General features: G+C 39.9%; 2 protein-coding genes across 2 annotated transcripts in view; one reads left to right on the top strand and one right to left on the bottom strand.

Annotated features, from left to right (window-relative positions):
• LOC5518928 (ral GTPase-activating protein subunit beta) overlaps nucleotides 1-24890 on the bottom strand; it is a 34206-nt gene extending 9316 nt beyond the window's left edge. The window contains exons 1-15 of the mRNA XM_048730049.1: nucleotides 24860-24890; nucleotides 13833-14045; nucleotides 10958-12481; nucleotides 10525-10711; nucleotides 9533-9675; nucleotides 8990-9087; nucleotides 7993-8148; nucleotides 7509-7748; nucleotides 6952-7110; nucleotides 5799-5965; nucleotides 5354-5425; nucleotides 2469-2505; nucleotides 2116-2195; nucleotides 660-758; nucleotides 218-299 (exon numbers count right to left, since the gene is read on the bottom strand). Coding sequence (XP_048586006.1) covers nucleotides 218-299; nucleotides 660-758; nucleotides 2116-2195; nucleotides 2469-2505; nucleotides 5354-5425; nucleotides 5799-5965; nucleotides 6952-7110; nucleotides 7509-7748; nucleotides 7993-8148; nucleotides 8990-9087; nucleotides 9533-9675; nucleotides 10525-10711; nucleotides 10958-12477 — 3040 coding nt within the window. The 5' untranslated portion in view covers nucleotides 12478-12481; nucleotides 13833-14045; nucleotides 24860-24890. The remainder of the gene's footprint in view (nucleotides 1-217; nucleotides 300-659; nucleotides 759-2115; nucleotides 2196-2468; nucleotides 2506-5353; nucleotides 5426-5798; nucleotides 5966-6951; nucleotides 7111-7508; nucleotides 7749-7992; nucleotides 8149-8989; nucleotides 9088-9532; nucleotides 9676-10524; nucleotides 10712-10957; nucleotides 12482-13832; nucleotides 14046-24859) is intronic.
• LOC5518979 lies at nucleotides 14039-16980 on the top strand. Its single transcript, XM_032363664.2, has one exon. It carries the CDS (start codon nucleotides 14144-14146, stop codon nucleotides 15692-15694), a length of 1551 nt encoding a protein of 516 aa, XP_032219555.2. The 5' UTR covers nucleotides 14039-14143; the 3' UTR covers nucleotides 15695-16980.
• Nucleotides 24891-27397: the final 2507 nt, after the last annotated feature.

Here is a 27397-nt window from a genome sequence, read left to right as displayed (position 1 = left end):
GCAAACTTGTCACATTATCAGTGTCACGTTATCTTAGTCACGGTACTCCCGTCAATACTATATCCCTGGCTCGTCGAGGATTTATAGACTACGAGTTTATGGTATATAATATTCCTGTCACATTATCCCTGTCACGACATCTCTGTCACGTTATCTCTGTCACGTTATTCCTATCATGTTATCACTGTCACGTATCACTGTCAATGTATTTACAGACCTTTGGGTTCGAGGGAATCTTCTAGAAGCCCTAAAATGAGCTGGTTATCTCGCAAGACGAAGTAACGAAAGCGGCGCTCGCTCTGCAAGCGAAAATACCAAATGTTACTAGGTAACAGGGCCACTAGGTCTTCTAATTTAAACGCTACATACTAAAGAAATGCCAGACAAAAACCTATCAACGCTTTTGAGTGTGCTATCCGTGGAACATTCTTCTGTAAAATCTGAGCCTTAAGAGTTCCTTGCATTCTTTTACGTATGTTATGTGAATATTATATGCACGCCCTTTGAATTGAGTTTAATCAGGATGATCCCAGAACGTGGAGTTCTGTGTCCTGAGTGCAACGCTTTCTAATATGGCAATGTTTTACATGTTCTTAATGTATTGGATTACTGTGAGTTGTTTATTGGTGTAACAAATAAATAAGTCCATCTCTACTCACGTGCACAAGTCCTTTGTTTGCACGTGAATATGCAAGCAGAGCTTCCTCGTCAAGTAACGACGACAGAGCAACCGGACCACAGGGTGGGGGGAACGCTCCCTGGATGGACGACAAAATATAAATCGTTTAGAACTCAGTAAAAATACAGGATTTGTTATGCCACACTTTATCACCAGCCAAGTTCATCGATATTCAAGATTCTTAGATACTTTCAGGCAGCTCGCACAAACACTCCAAACCTCAACATTTGTGTTTGAGCTCGGAAAGATAAGTGTTAAAGGCCCATAAACAACCAAGCCTACATCAGATTGAGGCTCTATTTAAGCGCTGCGCTAAAATAGAAAGTCTACAAATTGTTTCAAACTTTTAAGCAAACTCTATTGTCAAAATCGTCGAAATGCGGCTCAAAGTTTAAAATAGTTATTACTTTATCGTTTTACAACAATACCTGGCAAATAATTCTAAGATTTATCTATATGCTGGCATTTATGCGATGTCTTATGAAAGCGGTTTTACCACCTCGAGCCGAAGGTCAGGGGAAATTGAAGTATGTAAAAAGGTTCGTGAAACTTGTATTAACCGTTCACTGACGTCCAAGAACAATACACAATTTCTTTTGCATTTTATGAATTTTTTAACACAAGATAAGAACAGTCTTTTTTTTGCGTTCGTGTCGATGCCAGTATCTTGCACGCATTGCGTGATAACAATCACAACGACTACAAAGGAATTTCCAGTTACATGATCCTTGGAGTCCACTTGAGTAGTGACCTCACGTGGAACGTGCATGTAGAGTACGTTATTAAGAAGGCCAGCAAACGGTTATATGCCTTAAGATCACTAAAAAAATCCGGTGTTCAGTCTAATGACTTAGTCCGCATATACTGTGCGTTGATAAGATCGGTACTAGAATATGCAGCACCAGTGTGGGCAGGTCTACCAGTTTTCCTATCAGATTTTCTGGAAGCGGTGCAAAGGAGAGCGATGCGCATTATTTTCACGCATACTGATTATTGCACGGCTCTTACTAATGCAGGGCTCATGTCCTTATCTGCTCGTCGTGATAGCCTCTGTGAGAGTTTTGTCACCAAAGCGAAAATATCGCCTCTAAACTATATCATTCCTAAAGCTACAGAAGTCAACCATAGCTACTCACTCCGGTCTGGCTACATGCGTACCGATAGGTTTCAAGGAAATACAGACAGGTTTAATAATTTTGTTAGTGTGCGATTTCAGTAATATTGCGTAAAGTAGTGGCGTGCATGACCCTTCACTGTAATTCAGACTTTTGTCTGCGAGAGTGTCGTAATAAACTATTATTTTTATTATTATTATCATTATTATACCCAAACAGCGCCTTTGCTGTCTTTGTGGATTGTTACGCAATAGTCACGATCAACTCTTTTGCGTGACGCCAACAAAGTTCGCGTGGGAACCTGGGACAAGGCTCACTTACCACGTGTTCCATGATGCAGGTCAGAAGCCCTTCAGCTGCTGCTCGTACACGGAATGACACCGGCTTCAGCTCCTTGTCGCCTGGGGCAATCAATCAATCAATCAATCAACTAATTAATCAATCAATCAACCACGTTATAATTGTCACGCTATCCCTGTCACGTTACCCCTGTCACGATATCCGGGTCACGTTACTCCTGACACGATATCAATGCCACGTTATCCGTCACGTCACCCCTGTCGCGATATCCCTGCCACGTTACCCCTGTCACGATATCTCCGTCTTGTTACCCCTGATACAATATCTGTCAGGTTGTTCACACTGTGACGTTTGTACAGTATGTCGTCTCTCACCTTTCAGCATTGGTTCCTCATTATCAGATCCGGGATCCTGCAGCACAAATTAAAAACCGTATATGAGAACCTAGTAAAACCTGTATAGGAGAAACTAGTATAACAATGAGAACAAGTACTACTTCCTGTTGGCAGTCAATAGCGGTCAGATAGTCATTAAAGACGCGAAGAAGAGCAGTCTCTGTGCTGTGGAAGGGGCGATAAGCAGATTGTAATTTAGCCAGTAAGCCGTTGGGGATGAGATAGTTCATCGTCTGGTTAGCAGCGACACGTTCAAGTGTTTTTGATAGGAAGGCAACGTTTGTAATCGGTCGGTAGCTTGGATATGCTTCGCGGTCAAGACTGCTTCTTGATGGAAGGGTTGATCACTCCACCCTTGAGAGAGGTAGGGAAAACACCAGATGACAAAGATGCGTTGACAATGGAAGTGATGGCCGGGGCAATAGCATCAATGGATTGTTTTAGTACACTTGTCGGCACAGGATCTAATATGCACGATTTAGGCTTGGGTTGTTGTAAAATTTCACGTATATAACTCACTGATACAGCAGAGAACTCAGGGAATGACGCCACACATTGTGGCTGAGCTGGCATCACTGACATCTCCATCGTTTACAGGGGCGATGATCGTAGGTTATCCTTTAAATGCTGAATCTTGGTAGTGAAAAATGAGATGAAATCTTCTGCAAGAACTTGAGGGGATTCATATGATGGTAGCAACGGAACCGGCTTCACCCTGAAAAGGCCCTCAATTAAACGAAATAACTGCGTCTGATTGGAACCAGATATTTGATCCTTGTAGAAGTTCCGCTTAGCTACATTCAGTGCAGTGCTGTCAGCTCTACACTTCTCTTAGTACATCTGGCGGTGGATTTCTAATCTCGATGAAACGTATCTCCGTTCTGCTTTGCGTTTCTGTCTTTTCAATAACCTAAGACTATCATCATACCAAGGTGAATAGGGTCGCAGTGTAACTGAAAAAGTGCGAACAGGAGCATGTTTCTCGATGAAGTGGTTTAGCACAGTGTTATACTGGTCACATAAGACGTTGCAGTCAGAGTCATCACTCGGAGCAGAACTGTAGATGGCGGAATCCCTGATGCCATTGCACCAAGAGTCGAAGTTAATTTTCCGTAACGGACGCCGATGCAGTATTTTCCTGGAGGCACATGGCTTTGGCATGTCAACATCACAAATAATGGCACTATGGTCAGATACAGAGTTAGGGAATGCAATTATTTCAGGACGTCCGCGCACTGACAAGTCGCCGTCCCGCACAACAACTAGGTCAAGGGTGTGGTCTTTTCTGTGCGTAGGGCCTACTACCTTTTGCTCGAATCCAGCTGCATCGAGGATATCCAACATTCTGACAGCATCAGCGTCACCAGGGCGATCAATGTGAAAATTAAAGTCACCTGTTATAATTAATTTCAAAGAACATTCGAGTAAGCTTGTTTACTTTAGACGGTGGAGGTCTATAAACGGTGACTAGACGCATCGATGAGCTCGATGCAGTTATAGAGAGATCAACATATTCCAGAGCCTTAAAGACAGTCGACGTATTAGGTTTAACATTTAAAGCCTTTCTAAGAAAGAAACCAATGCCGCGACCTCGTCCAGCACGCGGTAGGTGAATGAAGTCGAGGTCCCGTAGAGTGTTTATTACATCGGCAACAGTGGGATCTGAGCAGTTAGGAACAGGCAACCGGGTACCTGTGTCATCAACCACGGTAGACTTAGAGTTGTTTTCAGCAGTCAGCCAAGTCTCCACAAGGGCTAAGACATCAATTCGTTTGGACATGACAAGATCACAGATAGATGCAGCTTTCCTGTTCATGGCACGAATATTCCAAGTAGCTAAGTGTAATCGAGGCGCACTGTCCGGTGTTATTTTTCAAGTATTTATTTTTAAGAGATTAGATGAGTTCCTGGCATTATGAGTGTTGGCGCTGGTCGAATAATAATGGCGTGTGGTGATTAACACAGGTAGGTGTTGGCTATTGTTCTCGCAAAGCTTAGTTCCATGAACAATAGAATGGTTGTGGCCAGGATCACTTGAGATCGCGGTGTTGACATGAAGTTGTAACTCAAGTTGTAAATTAGCTTCAGATCTCTTCCTCTTTCCAGCTCTTTTCCCTCTGAATCTGAATATACCCAGGTGCTTTAGTGTGCGAAATAATGAGATATTAACAGGTTTCAGAAACAGATTCCTTGTTCTCATTTGGCGGCGAATACTGTAGAGGGGCTCACGAGAGAATGTTGGTGTTGTTTTAGTGTACGAAGCTGTATGCAAATCCATAGCAGGTCTCGAAGAATAATCTAAGTGAATTTCTGGGCCAGGATTTATAGAAATGTCCATAAATATTGTAACATCTATCGGAGGATCATGTCCTGGGATTGCTAGGGATGTCTAGCCATGTTTTGATATCTTGGTGACGGAACGCGTCGATCGGTGAAATCGGTGATTTATAGAAATGTCCATAAATATTGTAACATCTATCGGAGGATCATGTCCTGGGATTGCTAGGGATGTGTAGCCATGTTTTGATATCTTGGTGACGGAACGCGTCGATCGGTGAAATCCTGATGGCGCCAAGCGCAATAAGACTGACAAAGGCTTTAAAACAGTGCAAAAAAACCCGAACTGGTGTTGGCTTGGGCGTTTCGGCGAAGACGAATCCATTTCATTGATTGAGAGATTTTCATGAGGAACAGTACCGATCATACACAAAATTAAACACAGCGCAAAAAACATCGTGGCAGCCATGATCGGCGCCTGCGCAAGTGCTTAAGGGCCCTTAAGTACTTACCGCTCGCGGGCCCTCAAGTACTTATCGCTCAAGGGCTTTTAAGTATTTAGTGCTCACAGGCCCTTAAGTACTAACCGCTTGAGGGCCCTTGGACTTGCTCCCAGATATTCCAAGCTCTACAACCTCCATCACCGCTTGTAAACAGTCCTTAAAAACACACAATAAACTAATTGACACACACGGAGAACTTATTGGTTAAGGGTACTTGATTGACAACAATACATTTCATGCAGAAATAAGGATTGTTGGTGGCAGGGATGCAACAAACTTGTAAACAAATGTAAACAGCAAATCTTCAGGGACAAGATCCCCCTTGTTACACCATAAATTCACTTTCTGTAACCAAATGTTTCTTGGAAAATACCTCTGACATTTCTGCAAACTCTGCATAGTAGAGGAATGGGGATGGGGTGGGTGGGGGAATGGCAAAGTGGGGATGGGAAGGCAGGCATGCAGGGAAAGCAGGAAACTCTGGAGGCCACTCTAGCAATGTCTACAACACTTGAGGTACAATTTTTACCTCTGCATCCATTAGCCATGCGTGAGACATGATCCATGTCTTGATGCAATGAAAGGCGGCCACTATCATGGAGTGTAGGTCACGTGAGTGGTGCGTGGCTGGCTTGTTGGCTTGATATGTCACATAATCACACAACCAGTGAATGGTGCTTTTACATTCGGTTTTATCTGCATCAGAGAACCAGGTATTGTAATATTATCCCTGAAATGTCTGTACCATCTTCCCTATCTTTTCCCATCACATTATCCCTTTCACAGCCAGAATATGTGTTACATTATCACGGTACCCCTGCACGTTATCCCTGTCACGATATTCCTGTCACGCTATGATTGTCATGCTATCCCTGTCACATTACCCCTATCATGTTATCCCTGTCACATTACCCCTTTCATGTTATTCCTGTAACGTTATCCCTATCACATTACCCCTGTCACGCTATGATTATCATGCTATCCCTGTCACATTACCCCTGTCATGTTATTCCTGTAACGTAATCCCTGTCACGATATCCCTGTCACGCTATGATTGTCATGCTATCCCTGTCACATTACCCCTGTCATGTTATTCCTGTAACGTTATCCCTGTCACGATATCCCTGTCACATTACCCCTGTCATGTTATTCCTGTAACGTTATCCCTGTCACGATATCCCTGTCACGCTATGATTGTCATGCTATCCCTGCCACAAGATCCCTGTCATGTTATTCCTGTAACATTATCCCTGTCACATTACCCCTGTCACGCTATGATTGTCATGCTATCCTTGTCACATTACCCCTGTCATGTTATTCCTGTAACGTTATCCCTGTCACGATATCCCTGTCACGCTATGATTGTCATGCTATCCCTGTCACATTACCCCTGTCATGTTATTCCTGTAACGTTATCCCTTAGTGACATTACTGTACCTGTCGTGTTATTCCAGTCACGATATCCCTGTCAAGTTATTCCTGTTACATTATCCCTACCACGATATCCCTGTCACGCTATGATTGTCACGCTATCTCTGTCACGATGCCCCTGTCACGATATCCCTGTCACGCTACGATTGTCACGCTATCCCAGTCACATCACCTGTCGTGTTATTCCTGTCAGGCTATCCCTGTCAAGGCATCACTGCTGAAAACTTATTTACTGTTGTAAATTCACCTACCCAGATGCTGGGTGCTTAGTTGTGCCAGCCCAGACAACACCTCAAAGGCAGCCAAGGTGACATGGACATCCGGCTTCCACTTACTGCTACGTGTGACGACAAGTTTGTTACAAAGGATGTGGGTGAGCTGCACAAACAGCCCGCACACAGTCGAGGGGTCTGGTAACAAGTAACATAATCAGCAATAATAAAAACAGCCTGCACACAGTCAAGGGGTCTGGTAACAAGTAACATAATCAGCAATAATAAAAACAGCCTGCACACAGTCAAGGGGTCTGGTAACAAGTAAACAATCATAGAAAAGGCTCTTTCCAAGAAAAATTCAACTTAAATGCTAATCATTTTGCCATTGCATGATTTAAATGTTCAACATAAAACAACAACCCTGTGTTGATGACTTATTTCCGTTCAAAAGCATCTAAAGACCAAAAGTCTTTAGTCTCTCTGGTAATCTCAAGTTTATAATGTAATGATGTGAGAAATAGAGGGTTCTTTGTATTTCTTGGTGTGTAAATGCGTTACATGTACTATAACAGTGCACACAAAGTTTATCTCACCATATGACTGGGTTGACACCTTTGCAAAAGTGAGCTTAGCTTCTGTTTCTGCCTCCAATTGTGAGAAGCTTCCCTCTGAAATCAGACTGCTTCCTCCAGTGCTACAGCGCACCCTTCCCTTAGTGGCAGCATCCACCAAGTCTGTCTCAGTACTGCTGCTTCCTACTGATCCTCCATGGCAAGGGTGGGATATCCCGAGAGAGTCTGCCGTCTCACAGTCTTGTATCAGTAGCAGTATTCCTACAGTTTTTTAAAATAATTTGTGCGTATCAATTTATATGCCAAACTAGCCAGTGCATAGTTATTTATTTTGTGCCCAGTTCTAATTGCCAATTGTCCCTGATCTGTTAATGAATCATTTTTTAACAAACTGTGTAATATAATGTTGGAAAACAGATCTCTATGCAGCTCTTATTTCACATTACAAAATCTTGTTACTGTATACATGAATCATTTTGCACAGCATGGAATTATGTGACTGTACCTCCAAGAAGGATTTGCACATTAAAGGAATCTGATTCAAACTGCAGGGCTTCCAGAAGAAGGCGTGTCATGCGCGGCTTAAGTGACAAAAAGGTCAATGGGGAAGGAATGGTGGATCCTTCCTCACATGTCTTGTTCTGGTAATAACCTGTCATATCTAAGTAAAGAATGTTGAAAAAACCCTTGGTTACAGTAAATGCTGGGGTACTAATGGGGCAATGAATTAAGGAACATTTACAAAAGCCCTTTTCAAAATTGAATTCTATAAAATAGTTGTGACATGCTTTTTATTTGTTGGACTACTGTAATTTAATGGCATGTCTTAATTTGATAAAGTTACAGTGGCTATTAAAGCTTAGACTATTTGATTTCCTTTCAAATTCAACAAACAATCAGGGTTAAAAACAGTTCATGTTAAACACAATATAGTGTAGTATTTATCATGATTGGGGAAACATAGTATGGGTTTGAAAGGGAGGGGAATTTTTACTAAGGTCTTAAGTAGTTTTTTTCAATGAGGAAAAAAATATTAAGCAGCCAGGGAGCCAATGTGAAGTGTGTAGGTGTGTGTGGGGGATTGTATGCCCCTATGAACTCACCCAGGGACTAAAGTGGGACCATCAATGACAAAATATCACCACAGAAGAGGTTTATGCATGAGCCAATCTCTTCCAGTGGCAGATCCAGGGGGTCCTTGGATGGTGACCCCTCTTCCCTATGGGAGCTAATACCCATACATTCCCTTTCTCCCAACATGTTGGTGCAGGATGCCCCCCCCCCTCTTCAAGAAACCATTCATAGCTACGGTAATGCACTTGACATTATGCACAGAGTAAATATGTCTGGCTATGGATATCGACCCCGGCCTCTCTTACATGATGCACTTGACATTATGCACAGAGTAAATATGTCTGGCTATGGATATTGACCCCTGCCTCTCTTACATGATGCACTTGACATTATGCACAGAGTAAATATGTCTGACTATGGATACTGACCCTGGATTGGCAGAGACTGGAAATGCAGGGGTAAACACAACATGGAGAGCAGCAGGTGAATGGCAGAACGTCTTAGCTCTGTCGTGGAAACAGTACACCTGATAACAGCCAAAATAGTCAGTCAAAAACCCGGAATTGCTAACCAAATGTTGCAAATTCAATACATAAGAAAAAGAAGAGGTCTGGTGACTCTAATTCAAGCTTTATTATCTGTTAGTGACACAAGGGTAATTTTTTTGGCAATTCTGATTTGTATAAATTACAGTATTTCTTTTATTTCTGGCTAAGTTACAAACAACAAAATCTCTTCTGAACCATTGCAAATCAGTTTTGATTGGATTTCAGCAGAACCCCTTTTGCCTTTCTGAACCTCATTTGCATCTATAATTGAATAGCCAAAATCATATAATAAAAAATAAGCTACTGTTAGTTAATTTGCTTCTGTTTGCTTTACCCTAATTCCTCCCCCTCCCCCCTCTTTAACTCAAACTCATTTTTGCTACTGCAGTTTCCTGTTTCCTAGTTTCCTGTGTTCATACAAACCTTAGCTGAATCTGTCGCTTGGGAAGCACTATTTCCAGGGCTGACAGCAGGTGTGGAAGAAGGATCTGGACACCTTGAAGATTCACTCGAAGCAAGTCTGGCGAGTTTAGTAGGATGCTACAGAGCACATGACCTGTGCAATTCTAGAACAGTGCAAATAAAATATTGGCAAGTTTAGTAGGATGCTACAGAGCATGTCGATGCAAGCCCAGGGCTTCTTGAATTACGCGGAAAAAAACTCAAAATTACGTGGGATTCTTTGCTAAATTACAGGCTAAATTACGCAGAAAATCAATCATTACGCGCTAAATTACTCGGGATTTTGCAATACATTTTTATTTAAAAATCAAAATTTTGCGGGATTCTTTTACTGAATTACACACTAAATTACACGGAATATTAACTGTTACAAACTAAATTTTGTAACGAGGGAAAGCACGAAATAACTTGAAAAGGTTAATTTTTTGCACAAAAATATCTTAGGCGAGTTTTTATTGGCTCCTAGCCACCAGCCAATTAAAAAAGGTATTTTATTATTAGTCATAGGCCTTTCTGGTTTAGCAAAGAACAGTTAGTCACTTTATTTGTTTTAGAAATTCAGTTCGAAATATCACACTCTTACGAAGAATATCTCTCTATTTTTTTACGAAAAATAGAGGTAAGAACCCTAAAAGAACACATCAGCTGGGCACTTAAATGTTTTGTCTTTCAAAATTTAGCCAAATTACGCTGGGTTCGAGGAAAATTTGTGGATTACGCAGATTATGCGGATTAAGCGGAGCAAGCCAAATTACATGCTTCAGCACAAGCGCGTAATTCAAGAAGCTCTGAAGCCAGGACATTTGGATCAATGAAGAAACTAACCTTTTATCATTGGTGTTTTGTTCTAGTCTTTAATTTTTTTCGAAATTATGCAGTGTCTATTATTATGTGTCTTTTATGGGCCAAATTAGCAATAGGGTCTACAGAATAATGTGTGTTGTACATCCTACCTCATTATATAGCAGTCCAGTGGCAATAGACAGGTAAAACCTCGACAGATATACTGGTCTTATTTCCTGGCCAGAAGGCTGACTGCAAAAGATACGGCACAAGGCACCATACGCTTCTGCCCTACCAGGCTCAAAGCTTTCTTCGTCCATTATCTCACGCTTGGAAAGGCTGCTTGTGCTTCCAGTACTGCAAGTTTCAAGAAGGCACAAGGAAGTCATATTGGCATTGAAGGTAAACAAATCACATTGTAGTTTAAACACAAGTAAGCTCCCCTAATAAACCGATATGTACAACTGTCATATGTACAAGAGACAATTAACCATGCAAGTGTATTTTTTTTGTTATCTAATTAAATGATTTTCCCATGTCACATTTTTTAATATTCTTAACATTTGGTAAAAAAAGCTTTTCCCTGCATTTCACTGTACAAACCTCATTCGCCTTGTCATGGAGTCCCCTGTCGTATTAGCAGTGATGCAGAAGCTCTCATACACCTCTGCCAATGCAGTGTAACTTGACTTCATATCAGTCTTAGCAAAAGCTGCCTCGAATAACCATGCACCAAACAAATCCAACAAGCTGTCGACAGAGGGAAGATTTGAAGAGACCGGAGATTTAGAGAACAGGGAAGAGGCTGGTGGTGTTTTAGGGGTGGCAGTCACTCCATTGTCTTTTAGAGACTCAAAATTAGTCATGGGGGAACTTCCACTGCTGTGTCGAGAAGGCATTGTCTGGGACCTCATGCCGATCCCTCGATAATCCCCCAAGCCCAAAGCCAAGCCAATACTCAGTGACTTATGCTCACGCTTCTTAGCAACAGATGGGCTGGAGGATTTGATTGGCGCACTGATTGGCGTGTGCTTCACAGGTTGCTCCTGTGTTATTGTGACACCAAGGAAGTTATTGACTAATACTGATACACCCTTCATTGCATGCAGAAATATCTGAGGTAGCCCATCCAAGCAAGGGTGCGCAGAAGGGTTCATAACTTCTTCAGAGGCGAGCGCAAATTCTTTAAACTTTGGAGTATCGCTTATTAATTCCCTATTACATAGATCAACAGGGTTTCCAATTATGTGCAAAATCCTAAACCAGCTTTGTAGAAGAGTATCCTTGTTTGTAATGACAGGCACTTGCACATCATTCTTCTTCTTGTCGACAGGTGGCAGGGAAAAAGTTGAGCCATAGAGATATTTGATAACTTTCCTTGTAAGTGACAAGGATGTGCTACTCCAGTACTCAATCATTGAGTTGTGGTGCCGCCAGGCCATGCATAGTTCTTGCAATGTTTTCCACATTGATGGAGCTGGGAAATACTGCACACATGCATTAAGCCAAATCTCAAGTAAACTATTAATCAAAATATCACACAAATGCTGTGACAGCCCCCCTGGGGAGTAGGGTGTGGATAACAGCTGTTCATTGATTGACATCAAGACACACAGTAATGTCTCCCACGTGTCAGGCTCTAGTTCTCCTTCTGACGTCAAATGCTTGAGAAACTGAAGTACCCGTATACATAATGAAGCCTGCATTGCAAGATTACTGCCATCATCGACTCTTATTTTAAACAGATTTCTTAAATGATGGAAAACTCTCTGTGAGTATTTGTCTGGTTCATGGATTAATGGATCTGGGATGCTTTTTCCTGGGTTGGACTTCAGCAGCACTGATAACCACTCGGTGTACACATTGACGCAGCCCTTAATGATCTCACCATCAGCCTCTGTCATGGGTAGAGTCAGACCATAACAGAAAACCTCCATTGCCCAGTCAACCTCAGATGGAGTTGAGAGAACTTTCTGTTGTGGCATTCCTTGCTCATGAATAAGTGTCTGGACAACTGAGTGTGCAACATCACGCCCGACAAGTGTTGGGAAATGATTCAAAACACTTTTGTTTCCTTTATTGGAGTGTAAAGAATGGCGCAATGAAACCCACTCAGAATACATGACCCTGCAAAATTAAAAAGAAATTTTCATTTACACTCAAGAAAGATATGTATTAAATGTACCCTTGTATGACAATATAGGTTGGTTAAGAAACCTGGTGAACTTCAAAGAACATAAACAATTGGGTGCTCTCTGGTGTTGAACCACCCTATAATGTCATCACAACCCTGCACAAGAGTACAAAACAAGAAAACATTTGGACAAAATTTATTAATATTCATATTCCAACACATATTGCTTATTGACGTTTGAAACTTTGCAATTTTATTCACTGTCTTTTAATCTTCGTTTCTATCACTATCATCACCACTGCTTCCTGAGCTCTACAGCCCTGGAAAATTAGTTTATACAGCCAAGTTTGCTTTCTACAAGTTCTGAGCAGCAGCTCTATCTCAGTGATCTTACACAGCAAGCATAATAGCATTTGTACAAATCTGCACCAATTCTGTGGAGTTTAAAAAAATGAAAGAGTGGTATTGATGAACGAATGACTATTCTTATAATCTCTTGCACTATTTGTCTGATCTGTGCACAGTCAGTATCACACATTGTCACATCTACTGTAAAAAAACTCATCTAACTAGATTGATTTTTAATCTTAGAAACAAAGAAAAAATACATTTATACAGGGTAAGGGAGGGGTGGGATCCCGGGGTGGTTCCTCCCATGTCAACATTATAGGGATGCTCGTAATAATTTTTTTGGGTCAAAATCAGGCATCAGGTACTTTTTAGGGGGTATCCAAGAAAAAAAGTGCTTTTTTCTTAGAAATGGTATTTTATGGCTTCTAAGGTATTTTAAGGATAGTAATTCTTGGTTTTGCAGGTATTTTTTTTCGAATTTCTTGTCAAGCACCCCTATCACTTTTACCCTAAAGACCCCCCCCCCCCCCCCCCCCCCGGGGGTGTGATGCAGAGAAATAGTAATGATGAGGCTGTATTTTATGCTGACACAGATATGGCACAGGATATGGTTATCCAAACGAATTTTAATTTGCTTTCGACAGTAATACCTCAGATAATTGGCTCAAATAAGTATTACGTGGTTTGGCTAATGAGTACAGTATATGATCTTATTGAGAGAGCTGTTTGATACCCGAAGTGCATAAGTTATATGAATAGCATACGAAAAGAAACTTTGACTCTATTTGTAAGCTTCCAAAGGAGCCGCTTGTATACCAAGTCAATGTAACGCAACGCATACGATAACGGTTCAATGAAGTGCTTTAAATCCTCTAGAATTCTCGCGGCTTGGATCTAGCAACAACACAAATGGAATAAAACACGAAACTTGCTTCGTATTTTGACAAACAAAACTCGAAAATCTCTTCCGATCTTTATGTAATCGACACTTACCCGCCTTTACTTTAGTAGCATCATTCAAACAGTTGCTCTTTCCCCTTTTGAGACAAGAAGCGTCTTATTTAGAGGCATTGTTTCCGTAGTCTCTTCGGTTATCCTGCCACAACCCTTCAGTGCCAAGAGATGTATGTGTTATCGTTATCGAAATCCAGTTAGCATGGAGACTGGGTCTAGTTTCGCGGGTTACCTGTGTTCCTCGAATTTCAGCTGATAGAGACAAAAGGACATTTAGATATTTCAAAGTTTAGGTATGATATCATGGAAATATTTTTAAGAATTTAGTTTTAGTTTATTTTCATTAGAAAATGCTTTGGTTTCTTAGTTCATTCATATGCTCTTTGGGAGAAACCACAGGTATCCCATCTCTAGAAGAAGTTATTCAAAGTGGGTTTGAGAACCAAAATGTCGGAACAGAGATTAGCGTACAAAAATTGATTGTGTTTTGTTACCAAATTACGTTGTTGTGGGCAGAAACAAAACCTGGTGCAGCAATCATGAGTTTTGCAAGGCTGCTTTCTCGATGTGCCTCTTCTGTGGGTAACAGTTATAACAATATAAATTTTCTTTACAATGTTGGCTCAAAACGTTTTCTTTTTGGCTTGTCGAAGTCTTGTAGATGTCGTTTATACTCACCTAAAATCCCAGGAAGTATTTCAATGAATGAATTTGATCAGAGAAACGCCGTAAAGCTGAGAACAAACGAGCACCCGGGAAAAAAACTGCGAGATAAGATGAGCAACACCTATACCTCAAGGGAATTGCTGGAACTGTACAAGCGATTTAACAGCGGTGTCGCGGTTTCTGATCGTGTAAAGATTCTTGTACGCTTAGCGAAATTTAAATATGATGCTCAGCTACAGAAAAACGATCCATCGGAGATTGAAATACTAGATTTACTTCTTGAAGAAATCAAGCATAACGCCTCAGAGCTGAAACCATTTGAAGTTGCAGATGTTATTTGGTGTCTAGGAAAACTCGAAGTTTTTCCTGACACCTTTTACTATTTTAGCAGTCTGCTAGACTCAATGGAAATTGAATCATTTTCAAACACCGACCTTGCTATGATAATGTGGGGTCATGGTAGATTTGCTGGAATTTCGCCCATTCTTTACAGCCGTTTAAAGAGAGAGATCCTCACCAGGGGTGTTGAGAATTTCCAGACACGAGAACTCTGCCAGATTGTATGGTCTGTGGCAAGGACGCTGAAAGGGAGTGCTAAGCTGCTGGCTGCCATTCGGGATGAAATCCAACAGCAAGATATCTCAAAATTTAATAAGCAAGATCTCTTGATGTTCATGTGGGCTTACTCTGAAGCAGGGTTGAATGTCAAACCACTGTTCCGTTATTTCAAAGCAGAGCTCCTAAGTGGCAATCACCTTGAAGTGTTCAGCCTTCGGGACATTTCCCAGGTAGTTTGGGCTTTTGCTAATCAAGGAATTAAAGCTCCAGAGTTATTTGCCAAGGTTGAAAGGGAACTTTTGCTAAGGAGGGAAGTTCACTTTGATGCTCAGAGTTTTGTTGTAATTGCATGGGCATTTGCCCACACTGATAATGCAACACCAAGACTTTTCAAGTTCTTAGAAGGCAAACTGATAAATATAAACTTGAGAAACTGGTCATTGCATAGGCTTTCAAGGGTTCTATGGGCATTTGTGAAAACAGGGCATTTGACCATGAAAATACTAGAACAGATTTCCTTGGCAATGCTTGGACATGATTTTGCGGAATTCAGTCAGTCTTCCCTGGAAGAGCTAGTCTATGCCTTGCAAGAGACATCATTACGACTCCCGCCTCAACTTGTATCTGTAGTTGAGGCTGAATTGGTAAGGAGAGCTAATGGCCAAAAGTCAGGTTGATGTTGTGTTTGTTGTATTTTTAGCAACATCATGAATATTGGAAGGAGTCTGTAAGAAAATACTGCTTGTCTGACTAATTGCTTTTAAAAAGATTACAAGTGAAAACTTGTGAAATTTAATGGATGTAGAAAAATCATATATTTTTTTGTGCTTTTAAGGGCCCTGCAACAAATTTTAATCAATGTTTGTACAAGCCTCGGTACAAGGAGCCATCATATCATTTTTTTAGATTTAAGACTGATAAGGCATAGAGAATGTTATCAAAACAACAGAAACAAACAGTGACAAGTGATAAATATAAGTAAAATTTAGTCACTAATGCTATTCAGAATCTCTGATTCTTAAAAATGATATTGCATCAATTTTTATTTTGAACGGAGCTTGAAATAACTTGTCTTATAGCTTCGTAAGCGGAGCCCCATAGGTATAGAAATGGTCTATAACTAGGCGACTCAGTTTTTTTGGTCGATGACGTCATTGTCACAAGCTGCCAGCCAGCCAGCCGCGATCTGCCTCGGCACAGGCCACCAGAGCACGCAAAACATTATATGGCGAGTGAGTATTTTTGCCCCTCTCATAAACACACGAAAACTGACTGCAGAAAAGCCAAGAATTGTCGAAAAAGAAGTGCTTGAAAAAAATCATTCGTGGGAATGCTAACCTCTGATATGAACTTGTCTAATTATGTGCAAAAGACTGTGTAAAAGCATGGTTGAAAGTTTTGAAGAGTCAAGACTCAAAATATATTAAAATATATTAAGAAAGTACTATATAAAAGTTATGCAACATTTTGGAGAACCCAGGCACAGTTAAATCAAAATAGTGGAAAGCTACGCACTTATTGCAAGATCAAGACAAATTTTAAACTAGAAAAATATTTATCAGAAGCTAATGTTAGATGCCGACAATCTATGACTAGATTGCGTGTCTCGGCACACAAACTAGCAATTTAAACAGGCTGCTATTAAAATTTACCTTATGAATTAAGGATTTGTGAAAAATGTACCATACCTTAATGGTATGCGACTATGTCAATGATATACGTCAAGTATTTTTTAATGATCAATTTGCAATCAATAACTCTTTCAAACTGTTAAGGCCAAAAGACCTTTTTTTGTATATTATGAGCTTAACAGATGACTCCATTACGAGCCTAGTCCTGAAATTAAAATTGAGAAGTAATTAAATATTATGAATAGAGGATAGGCATATAAGCCAACCTACTTTGTATATTATCCTAATATACCTGTATTGGTATTTATTGGAATAAAGTTATTATTATTATAGTCTTGTGCTTGAGTCAAGGTCAGCTGAAATGTCAAAGTAAGCCACAAGAAAGAAAAAACAAGCTAATTTTATGGACACCTTCTCCGACAAGTGCTCCTATGTATTTGTCTTTGCACTGGCAGATGTAGGTAAGTTAGCGTATTGTATTAAAGTACTTAGCGGAACGATCTTTCGGAGTTGTTTTGTTTTCAAACTTTGAACACCTTTTTCATTGTTGAATTTAATTTACTTTAAGGAACTTACTTACCTCAGGGAATAAATATTCTAGGCTGTATGTATCAAATTCGATCTCTAAATCTGCCATTCACCATCTATCATGGAAAAATTATAACTACTATTCATGAATGAATTGAATAAAAGTTACCAGAGCCGTCAACTTTGTCACAAGATTTTTGAACTCATCATAAACCTAATTTTTGTGAGAATGTTCATACATTCTCTGTATTCATCCGCATTGGCTCTCTTGTTCTTCCCCCCCCCCCCCCCCCCCCCCCACACACACACACATATTTGCTGTATTTCATCCGATTTCAGGCTTAAATGAATTACTTGGGTAAACTCCAGCTTTCTTTGGAGAAAGAAATAGAGAACCGGTTTCCTAAAACCTTAAAGAAATTGAGAGCTGGTCTCCTAAAACCCTAAGTATTAGTAATTTGTGAAAAACAGCATATATTTGATAAACACTTGAAATTTAAATCAACTATTCTAGAGTTCTGTTTTGATTTAAAAAAAAGTGCACATACATAGGACCTTGAGGATCTGTTATTACCTAAAAAATATGCCTTGTTGTTATACCACCTACAATATTTTCAATTACCCTGGGTACCTCAATGTTATCTTACAAACCTTGAAAAACTTTTTTTTTTCTCGTGTCACAATATAATGTGGTCCAAAAGTAAAATTCATGTTTCATATAAAGCCAAGACAGCTTTTTTGCAGAGGAACATTTGCTCAAAGGCAATGTTTTTTTTCCCTCTGCAGCTTCTCCTTTAAAAGCTCTTTCAACCTCTGGCTCATCAGATCATAGAGCTTTATGAGACAGCAAAGTGCATATGTTCATTTTCTGTAATTGGTAAATCATTTTAGAAAATTTTAATTGGGACTATTTTTAGGTTTTTTGAATTAGGTTTTTGTGGTATAATATTTGTATCCTATTTTTAGTTTTAGGTTTTATGAATTAGGTTTTTGTGGTATAATATTTGTATCGTAAGCAAATTACCAGTTTTTTCTTTTTTAATGCTTTTAATGCTTTTCTCCAAACTTCTTCAGGTTAATCTCAGCCAGAGATTATGAAATCAAGCTGAGACACAAGCTGCTGGATAAGAGGCATGACCCAGGGCAGGATGTACATATAAGGCATTGGTATTTAATGTACGTCACCAAAAATAAACACAATATAAAGTAACAAAAAGTAAGATAATATTTTTTTTCCAGTTTTTTCCCAAGTTAGCCTGACAGGTTCTTGTATAATGTGTGGTTAGTGACATTTTGACTATTATAAATAGTCTCTTGCTATTACAATGACTCATGGTGAAGTAATTGAGGTAGTAAGTTAATCATAAAAAACAAAAACAGGTCTCCTATATGATCCCTTAAGATCATATTTAAAACTATTTAGAAATCAATTTTCCTATTTCAACCTATTTCAAATATAGGCTAAATAGATGCTTTATAAAAAGGATTCTAATTTGATAATTTTAGGTTAACAAGACTGTTTATTGTAGGTTCTTATATGTGGTTCTTAACTGTATAATAAAATAATGTACTCAGAAGTTGTTTAAATATGTTGGAGTGCTTTTAATCCACCCTTAGCAAAGTTACATTTTAAAGCACAAGAGAGAAGGAAAAATATATTTTTCCAATATTTGAATTGCTTACTTTAAAACGTACGCAAGAATAAGAAAATGATGAAGCCCTATATTTGCAAGTTAAGTAAAGTAATTTAAAGAAGTAAAAGGAATTGGTACAGTACAGGCAGGGAATGAGTACTTTTACCTCAAATCCACTATAATAGTGTGATTTGCTGATATACTTTATGTATAGGAATTTGATATGTATTAGTTTATTGTTTTAAATTTTGAAGAGAATAAAATAGCACCCAGGAACTTTAATTGTTCTTCATTTTAAAATAAATATGACCTCCCTTCACACCTGAAAGCCTTAATCCCTGTTAATCAAAGCATAAATTTATTTTGCTAATTTTGCTGTATCAGTTGTCTATTAAGTATAGTTTAGTTAATGATATCCTTAGTAATGTAAATAAACACTTTTTTTACCTAGAACAAAAAACATATTTGTTCTAGGTATTCCCTAGGAGGATTGGGAGGACACTTTTAAGGTACTAGAACCGGCTATTTTTGGGGTATTTTGGGCTTGTTTTAAAATTGAACTGCCATGGAATTGATCAAAACTGACTACAGATATAGAAAGAATAGATACTAAAGATCAGTTTGGAAAAGGGTTGTTGACGAGATTGACAGCTGAAGGTGTTAATTGAATTAAATAGCGTGTGTCCTTTTTTCACTATATTTGCATTTTTTACCTACGCTTTTGATAATAAAAAGAATTTTTTTAGCAATATTCAATTACTATGATAAAACAAAGAATCTAGCGGGAGTTTTTTTAAACATTTTTTTGCGGAGAAAATAGAGCAATTAAAAAAATTCAAAATATCAGAAAACATCATGCATTTGTTTTATTGAATTTTGGAAAAAAACTCCTGCTTGTCTCTTTCTTATTAGCTCTACTACACACATGGCAAGTTTTATCGCAAAGCCATTTTTCTTCTTGGAGCAAAATGTGTTTGACCTTTCCTGTATAGAAAATGATATTATAAATCTGCCAAAAAAAATTATAATCGCTCAACGAAACAGGGTTTCAAAACTCTTTACTTGTTTACCTCAATGCCCCTAGCAGTAACTGCAAATTTTGGCTCAAATACTTTATTTATCCTGTAGATAAACAACAAAGAATATAGCTCGAATCCTTATAATTCAATTATTTTGCCGAATAAGCATGCATTTTGCACAAAATTCCACTAAAACTCCAGCAAAACTACAAGCTAGCATCACCTCAAGAGTATTTTTGGTGACTACTTCATGTTACCATATTATAGTATATCATAATGGTATTATATTATAGTATTCTAATTAATTTGCATATCTTCTCCTTTATTTTCCTGTATTTCCCTATATTTCCCTGGTTTACCATGTTTTCTCATGTATTTCTCTGTATTATCCTGTATTTCCTTGTATTCTCCTGTATTTCCCTGTATTGCCCTGTATTCTCCTGTATTACAAGCATGACCTTATCTAAGTGTTGACAGATGTGCAAAGCTATTGATGATTCACATCCACAAAACAGCTTTATATTTTACTTGCTTCTAGAGTGAGAACTTTTTGATGTAAAGAAAAATAAATAGCAGATATGAAAAATAGATGGTTATCCAAAACCACTCGAGTAGGATTTTTTTTTTAATTGCACGCCATCATTTTTTGCCGGTGCAAGAATTTATAGAACATGCATTCTTTATATGTTTTACATATGGTGCCATTTTTGAGGGTGGTGGAACATGATGCATAATGAAAGTGCAGGGAAGGGGGGTTCTACACAAGTTTATGCTGAAAAAAGTCATGCTGGCTCCGCTTTTAGGCAGTGCCTAAATCTATATATTAGCTCGCTTTATTGTAAGCACTGTTTTACGTTGAGTAAAGCCTTACTGTGGTTACTACAATATGCACCCCCACTTCCCCCACACACAAGTTTTTCTAGCTCCGACTATTGACGTTGTAACTTCTTGAACACAATATTAGTCGATTAAGAAACCGTGGGTTGAGAAAATTTTTTCGCAGTGAGTGGGCGTAGAGGGTTGAAGTGACGATTGATGAACGCAGCTAAGATTATTAAGATGCAGTATTAGAAATTAAAGGTGGAAAAGACAAAGAAGGGGTGGATGGCTATGAAGTCTCTTTAATTGTATCAAGATTATATCATCTCTTTATTTTTATTAAGCACATGGCACACTTGATTTTCTTCCACAAAAGTGAAATGAAACAGAAAAAAAATGCAAGACTAGAGGCAGTAATCAAAGACTAATACAATTCATTATCACACCGATCTAATTGTATTGTTTTGATGAAGGTGAATTCTGTTTCCTGACATTCTATTAAATGTATTCTCTCTAAAACACACGTCCTTATAAACAGTTAATGTCAACGCGCTAAAAAAGTAGGACGTCAATTTTCCATTGACCAAGCACGTGATCTATCATCTTTGCTTCGTTACCGCGTCTGATTCGAGAGCTTTACGCGCCGTGGCGCTTAAAATGGCTTTTAACGTTCTTGAATGTTTTTCTGTTACACTTCGCTGCCGTGTATTTCCTGTGTGTTTTTCTGTTACACTTCACTACCGTGTATTTCCTGTGTGTTTTTCTGTTACACTTCACTACCGTGTCTTTCCTGTGTGTTTTTCTGTTACACTTCGCTACCGTGTATTTCCTGTGTGTTTTTCTGTTACACTTCGCTACCGTGTATTTCCTGTGTGTTGTTCTGTTACACTTCGCTACCGTGTATTTCCTGTGTGTTTTTCTGTTACACTTCGCTACCGTGTATTTCCTGTGTGTTTTTCTGTTACACTTCGCTACCGTGTATTTCCTGTGTGTTTTTCTGTTACACTTCGCTACCGTGTATTTCCTGTGTGTTTTTCTGTTACACTTCGCTACAAAACAAAAAAACAAAAACATCTTTTATTTGCACACAAAATTAAGTGTTACATAGGTTGTTTTTTTTTTTTTTTTTTTTTTTTTTTTTTTTTTTTTTTTTTTATATATTCATATATTTATTGATAGGGAGAGGAGAGAAAAAAAAAAGAAAAAAAAAACCCTAGAGTTGCATACCAAGGGGGGACAATACTTCGGTGCGGGCACCCTAGAATAGCTTGAGAGCTAAACGGGCTAGGGTGCACTTAAATGTTAGGGAAAAATCCTAGTTTGGAGATCTGGAGGCTGTGTGCATAAGCAAGAATGTACGAGAAAAACACAGATATAGAGACACGACAAGGATACAACAAGGATACGACAAGAATACAAGCTGGTACAAGCAGAGCGGAAACAAAAACAAAAGGAAGGAATATATGGCCAAGAATTAGGTGATAGTATGGGTTACAGGTGAAGATGTGGGTGGGTTAATAGGTGGCGATTAGGTCGTCTGATAATTTTTTTTTGAAGGATTTCATATTTAGGTCTTTGTCATTTTGGGTGAGTTCGTTCCAAATTTGTACACCTCTAAATCGGATGTTGAATTTCCCGTAGTTGGTGCGTGCTTTGGGTAGGGTGTAACTAGATTTGGCAGAAAGTCGGGTGTTGTATTTGTGGGAAATTATATGAAAGAAAGAGTCAAAAGTTGTGGGGAGAGTTCCAGAGTGGTGTTGGTACATAAATAGCGCTGTGTGGAAGTAAACTATATCTTTAACCTTGAGAAGTCCTAGTTGTTTGAAGATGGGGGAAGATGGGGCATCGAATTTAGAAAAAGTCATAATTCGTATCGCACGTTTTTGCATTAAAAAGAGAGGTTTTAGTGTTGTACTATAGGTGTTGCCCCATACTAAAATTCCGTAAGTTATATGGGGGAAAACAAGTGAATAATATAGTTGTTTCAAAATGTTAATATTGACAAAGTAACGTATCTTTGAGAGTGCTCCTAGATTACGTTTAAGTTTTTTGCAAAGCTCCGTTATGTGGCATTTCCAGTTAAGATGTGAATCAATCATTATTCCTAAATATTTTATGTATTTTTCTGATTTGATTGGTTTATTGTTTATCTTCAGTTTTATAGGATGAGTTACTTTTTTCTGAGGGGGATGGAATAACACAAAGTTAGTTTTATCTATATTTAGAGAGAGTTTATTGGCACAGAGCCACGTATATATATGTTTTAATTCGTAATTCACGGTAGATTCTAAATTGGTTAGGTTTTTGTTTGAATAGAACAAATTGGAATCATCTGCAAATATGTTAAAGTCTAGGGTTTGGGAGGAGTTGTTAAAGTCGTTAATGTATAGTAGAAAAAGAACCGGACCAAGCACAGACCCTAGGGGAACTCCGTAGGAGATGGAGCTCAGTGAAGATTTGCTGCTTCCAATTTGTGTGAACTGTTTTCGATTTGTAAGGTAGGAAGAAAACCAGTCATACGCGATGCCACGAATTCCATAATGTTCGAGTTTGCGTAAAAGAATCGAGTGGTCTACAGTATCAAAAGCTTTACTAAGGTCAAGGAAAAGTCCGCACGAAAATTGGCCCAATTCTATGGCTTTCTGTATTTTGTTGCTACCGTGTATTTCCTGTGTGTTGTTCTGTTACACTTCGCTACCGTGTATTTCCTGTGTGTTTTTCTGTTACACTTCGCTACCGTGTATTTCCTGTGTGTTGTTCTGTTACACTTCGCTACCGTGTATTTCCTGTGTGTTTGTCTGTTACACTTCGCTACCGTGTATTTCCTGTGTGTTTTTCTGTGTGTGTGTCTTTTTCCCGTAAAGTACATATGTGGAACTATCCACCAAGAATGGAAATAATGAAACTTCTATGCCTTTCTATTCAACCTAATATCTATGTCTATAGTGCCATCTATATTATGAATGCATATTGTATATAATTGAAATTAAATATGTAAAGACTCGTGCCTAAGGGAAAGTTCATTAAATACACCCAGGGGGGGGGGGGGGGGGGGGGGAAGGCTCCGAAAATTTTGGGGATTTTGAAAGTGGGGGCACCGAAACAAATTTACAATGAAAGGGCGGCCTCCGAAATTTAAAGGTGTCTCGAGTAAAAATCTTCCCTCCTCCCCCCTCGGCGTATTTAATGAACACTCCCTAATGGAGCTTGGAAAAACATGTCAAGAGTCAGGGTTTACAAAGGACACATGGGCCAAAATGGCGTCTGCCCCCTGACTTTTTAAATGTATTCTAAGACCCCACATCGTTTTAAGACAGTTTTAAATCGACCTTGTAAAAAGTCTTTTTTATGCCAAAATGGCCCTGTATATGAGGGGGTTCCACTGCACGTCGCAGTGAACACAGTTGTGACGTCTCTTGAATGCCATTAGCCCCCGCCTATTAACGATGATAAAATTAAGGTAGTGGCTGATAGAACCAGTACATGCCAAAGACGAAACCTGCGACAAACATGAGGTCATGGTTTCTGTGCCTCGCTTTATTAGCGGGCACAACAAAATACTCAAGATGAACAGACCCTGGAAATGGAGGACGATTTTCATAAGCTGATGAGACAATTGTCCTTAGAACTTTCGGGTGAGCCTTTGTTAGTTTTCTTTATTTGCGTTTTTGTTCATAGTGTTTTTAAGACAAGCCTAAACATTGAGCATTATGGCATAGGATGGTACCTGACTTTTCTTATTAAAATTTTGACAAACCTAAAAAAAAAAGGTTTTCGTGCTTTTGGTCTTTTTTAAAGGCATGTTCCAATAGAATATCGAATATCAGTTTTCGTCAATGTCATCAAAAATCTTGTAACCAGATAATTTAAAAGCATGCTGCTTTCGTTTTGGTGTCTTTTTTAGAGGTAAACATGTCAGTAGGTATTTGTAGTTCGATAGGTATAGACTATAGTCAAATTACTTTATGAAATTATAGAGGGAAAGCTATAGAGTTGAACTGTGCTTTTGAAGATTTTAAAATAGCAAAATAGGTGCCTTTTTCTGTCCCAATATTTAAACAAATATAAGCATGGATCACTTTTCAATTGGTCCCTAATAAGCGATATCTTTTATAGTAAAGAAAGAATCTAGCTGAAGAGAATACAGTAAGACGAATACCGATATATGGCATAAGTTAAAGTCCTATTTACGTTCTGCACTTTGGGCATACCTTTCGGGTGCACGCCCAACTGGACTCGGTAGGTAACAAAGCATTCTTCTGTTATGTTCACCAACCCAGATCTAACCCACCCGCCATGTCCACCAACCCTGATCTAGCCCACCCTATGTCCACCAACCCTGATCTAACCCATCCGCCATGTACACCAACCCTGATCTATCCCATCCGCCATGTACACCAACCCTGATCTTACCCATCCGCCACGTCCACCAACCCTGATCTAACCCATCCGCCATGTCCACCAACTCTGATCTAACCCATCCGCCATGTACACCAACCCTGATCTAGCACATCCGCCATGTACACCAACCCTGATCTATCCCATCCGCCATGTACACCAACCCTGATCTAACCCACCCACCATGTTCACCAACCCTGATCTAACCCATCCGCCATGTACACCAACCCTGATCTATCCCATCCGCCATGTACACCAACCCTGATCTATCCCATCCGCCATGTACACCAACCCTGATCTATCCCATCCGCCATGTACACCAACCCTGATCTAACCCATCCGCTATGTACACCAACCCTGATCTAACCCATCCGCCATGTACACAAACCCTGATCTAACCCATCCACCATGTACACCAACCCTGATCTAACCCATCCGCCATGTACACCAACCCTGATCTAACCCATCCGCCATGTACACAAACCCTGATCTAACCCATCCGCCATGTACACCAACCCTGATCTAACCCATCCGCCATGTACACCAACCCTGATCTAACCCATCCGCCATGTACACCAACCCTGATCTATCCCCTCCGCCATGTACACAAACCCTGATCTAACCCATCCGCCATGTACACCAACCCTGATCTATCCCATCCGCCATGTACACCAACCCTGATCTAACCCATCCGCCATGTACACCAACCCTGATCTATCCCATCCGCCATGTACACCAACCCTGATCTATCCCATCCGCCATGTACACCAACTCTGATCTAACCCATCCGCCATGTACACCAACCCTGATCTAACCCATCCGCCATGTACACCAACCCTGATCTAACCCATCCGCCATGTACACCAACCCTGATCTAACCCATCCGCCATGTACACCAACCCTGATCTATCCCATCCGCTATGTACACCAACCCTGATCTATCCCATCCGCCATGTACACCAACCCTGATCTATCCCATCCGCCATGTACACCAACCCTGATCTAACCCATCCGCCATGTTCACCAACCCTGATCTAGCACATCCGCCATGTACACCAACCCTGATCTAACCCATCCGCCGTGTACACCAACCCTGATCTAGCACATCCGCCGTGTACACCAACCCTGATCTAACCCATCCGCCGTGTACACAAACCCTGATCTAGCACATCCGCCATGTACACCAACCCTGATCTATCCCATCCGCCATGTTCACCAACCCTGATCTAGCACATCCGCCATGTACACCAACCCTGATCTAACCCATCCGCCGTGTACACCAACCCTGATCTAACCCATCCGCCGTCTTGACTTACCCTGTTCTAACCCATCCGCCATGTACACAAACCCTGATCTAACCCATCCGCGATGTACGCCAACCCTGATCTAACCCATCCGCCATGTCCACCAACTCTGATCTAACCCATCCGCCATGTACACCAACCCTGATCTAACCCATCCGCCGTGTACACAAACCCTGATCTAACCCATCCGCCATGTTCACCAACCCTGATCTAACCCATCCGCCGTGTACACCAACCCTGATCTAACCCATCCGCCGTCTTGACTTACCCTGTTCTAACCCAACCTACAATTAGACTGAAACCTGTCTAGTTTATCCGCCGTTTAGACTAACCCTGATCTAACTCATCCGCCATCTATACCAACACTTATCTAACGCATTCGGCATTTAGACTAGCCCTGATCTAACCCATCCGCCATATATACAAACCCTAATCTAACCCATCCGCCATTTAGACAAACCCTGATCCAATCGCTATTAAGCTGTCCCTTTGCTCGGTTCGTGGGGTGGCCGCTAAATTCCTCTAGCTCTTTTAGTTCTTTTATATGAATATCGCTCGAATTAAAGCCGCATTGTCACCAGTTTACTTCCGGAGGGTCGTGGGAAACCTCAACCGACAAGAGACAAACAAACTATTAGAATCCGCGCTATTTAACAGGCCACCCGCTCTAAATCATCAGTCACATCCTCAAAGAAACTTCCAAAAGATAAACTGCCTTTACAATTTTGAAACATTTTACACGTTAAAAATCAACGGATATTGTTACGTATTCGGCCGGAAATAAACTGGTGACAATGCGGCTTTAATGGATAGTACATTGATGATGAATTTTATTTTCTTTGCAGAAAAGACAAGAACGACCAAGGAAACGAATAAGCGATTTTTTATAACATGTTTAACGTAAAACATTTGCCAATGAATAATTACCGAATGATTCCTAATATTCCTAGAATTAGAGCCCTTGCTTCTGCACCCCCCCCTCCCCGACAACGCCCTCTTGTTTTCTTAGAAACAAAGGTATCCAGTAGAATAAGAAAGTATCCATCA

The sequence above is a fragment of the Nematostella vectensis genome, chromosome 7 (assembly GCF_932526225.1).
Source record: "Nematostella vectensis chromosome 7, jaNemVect1.1, whole genome shotgun sequence".
Taxonomy (NCBI): Eukaryota; Metazoa; Cnidaria; class Anthozoa; order Actiniaria; family Edwardsiidae; genus Nematostella; species Nematostella vectensis.
This window is presented reverse-complemented; position numbering and strand designations above follow the sequence as displayed.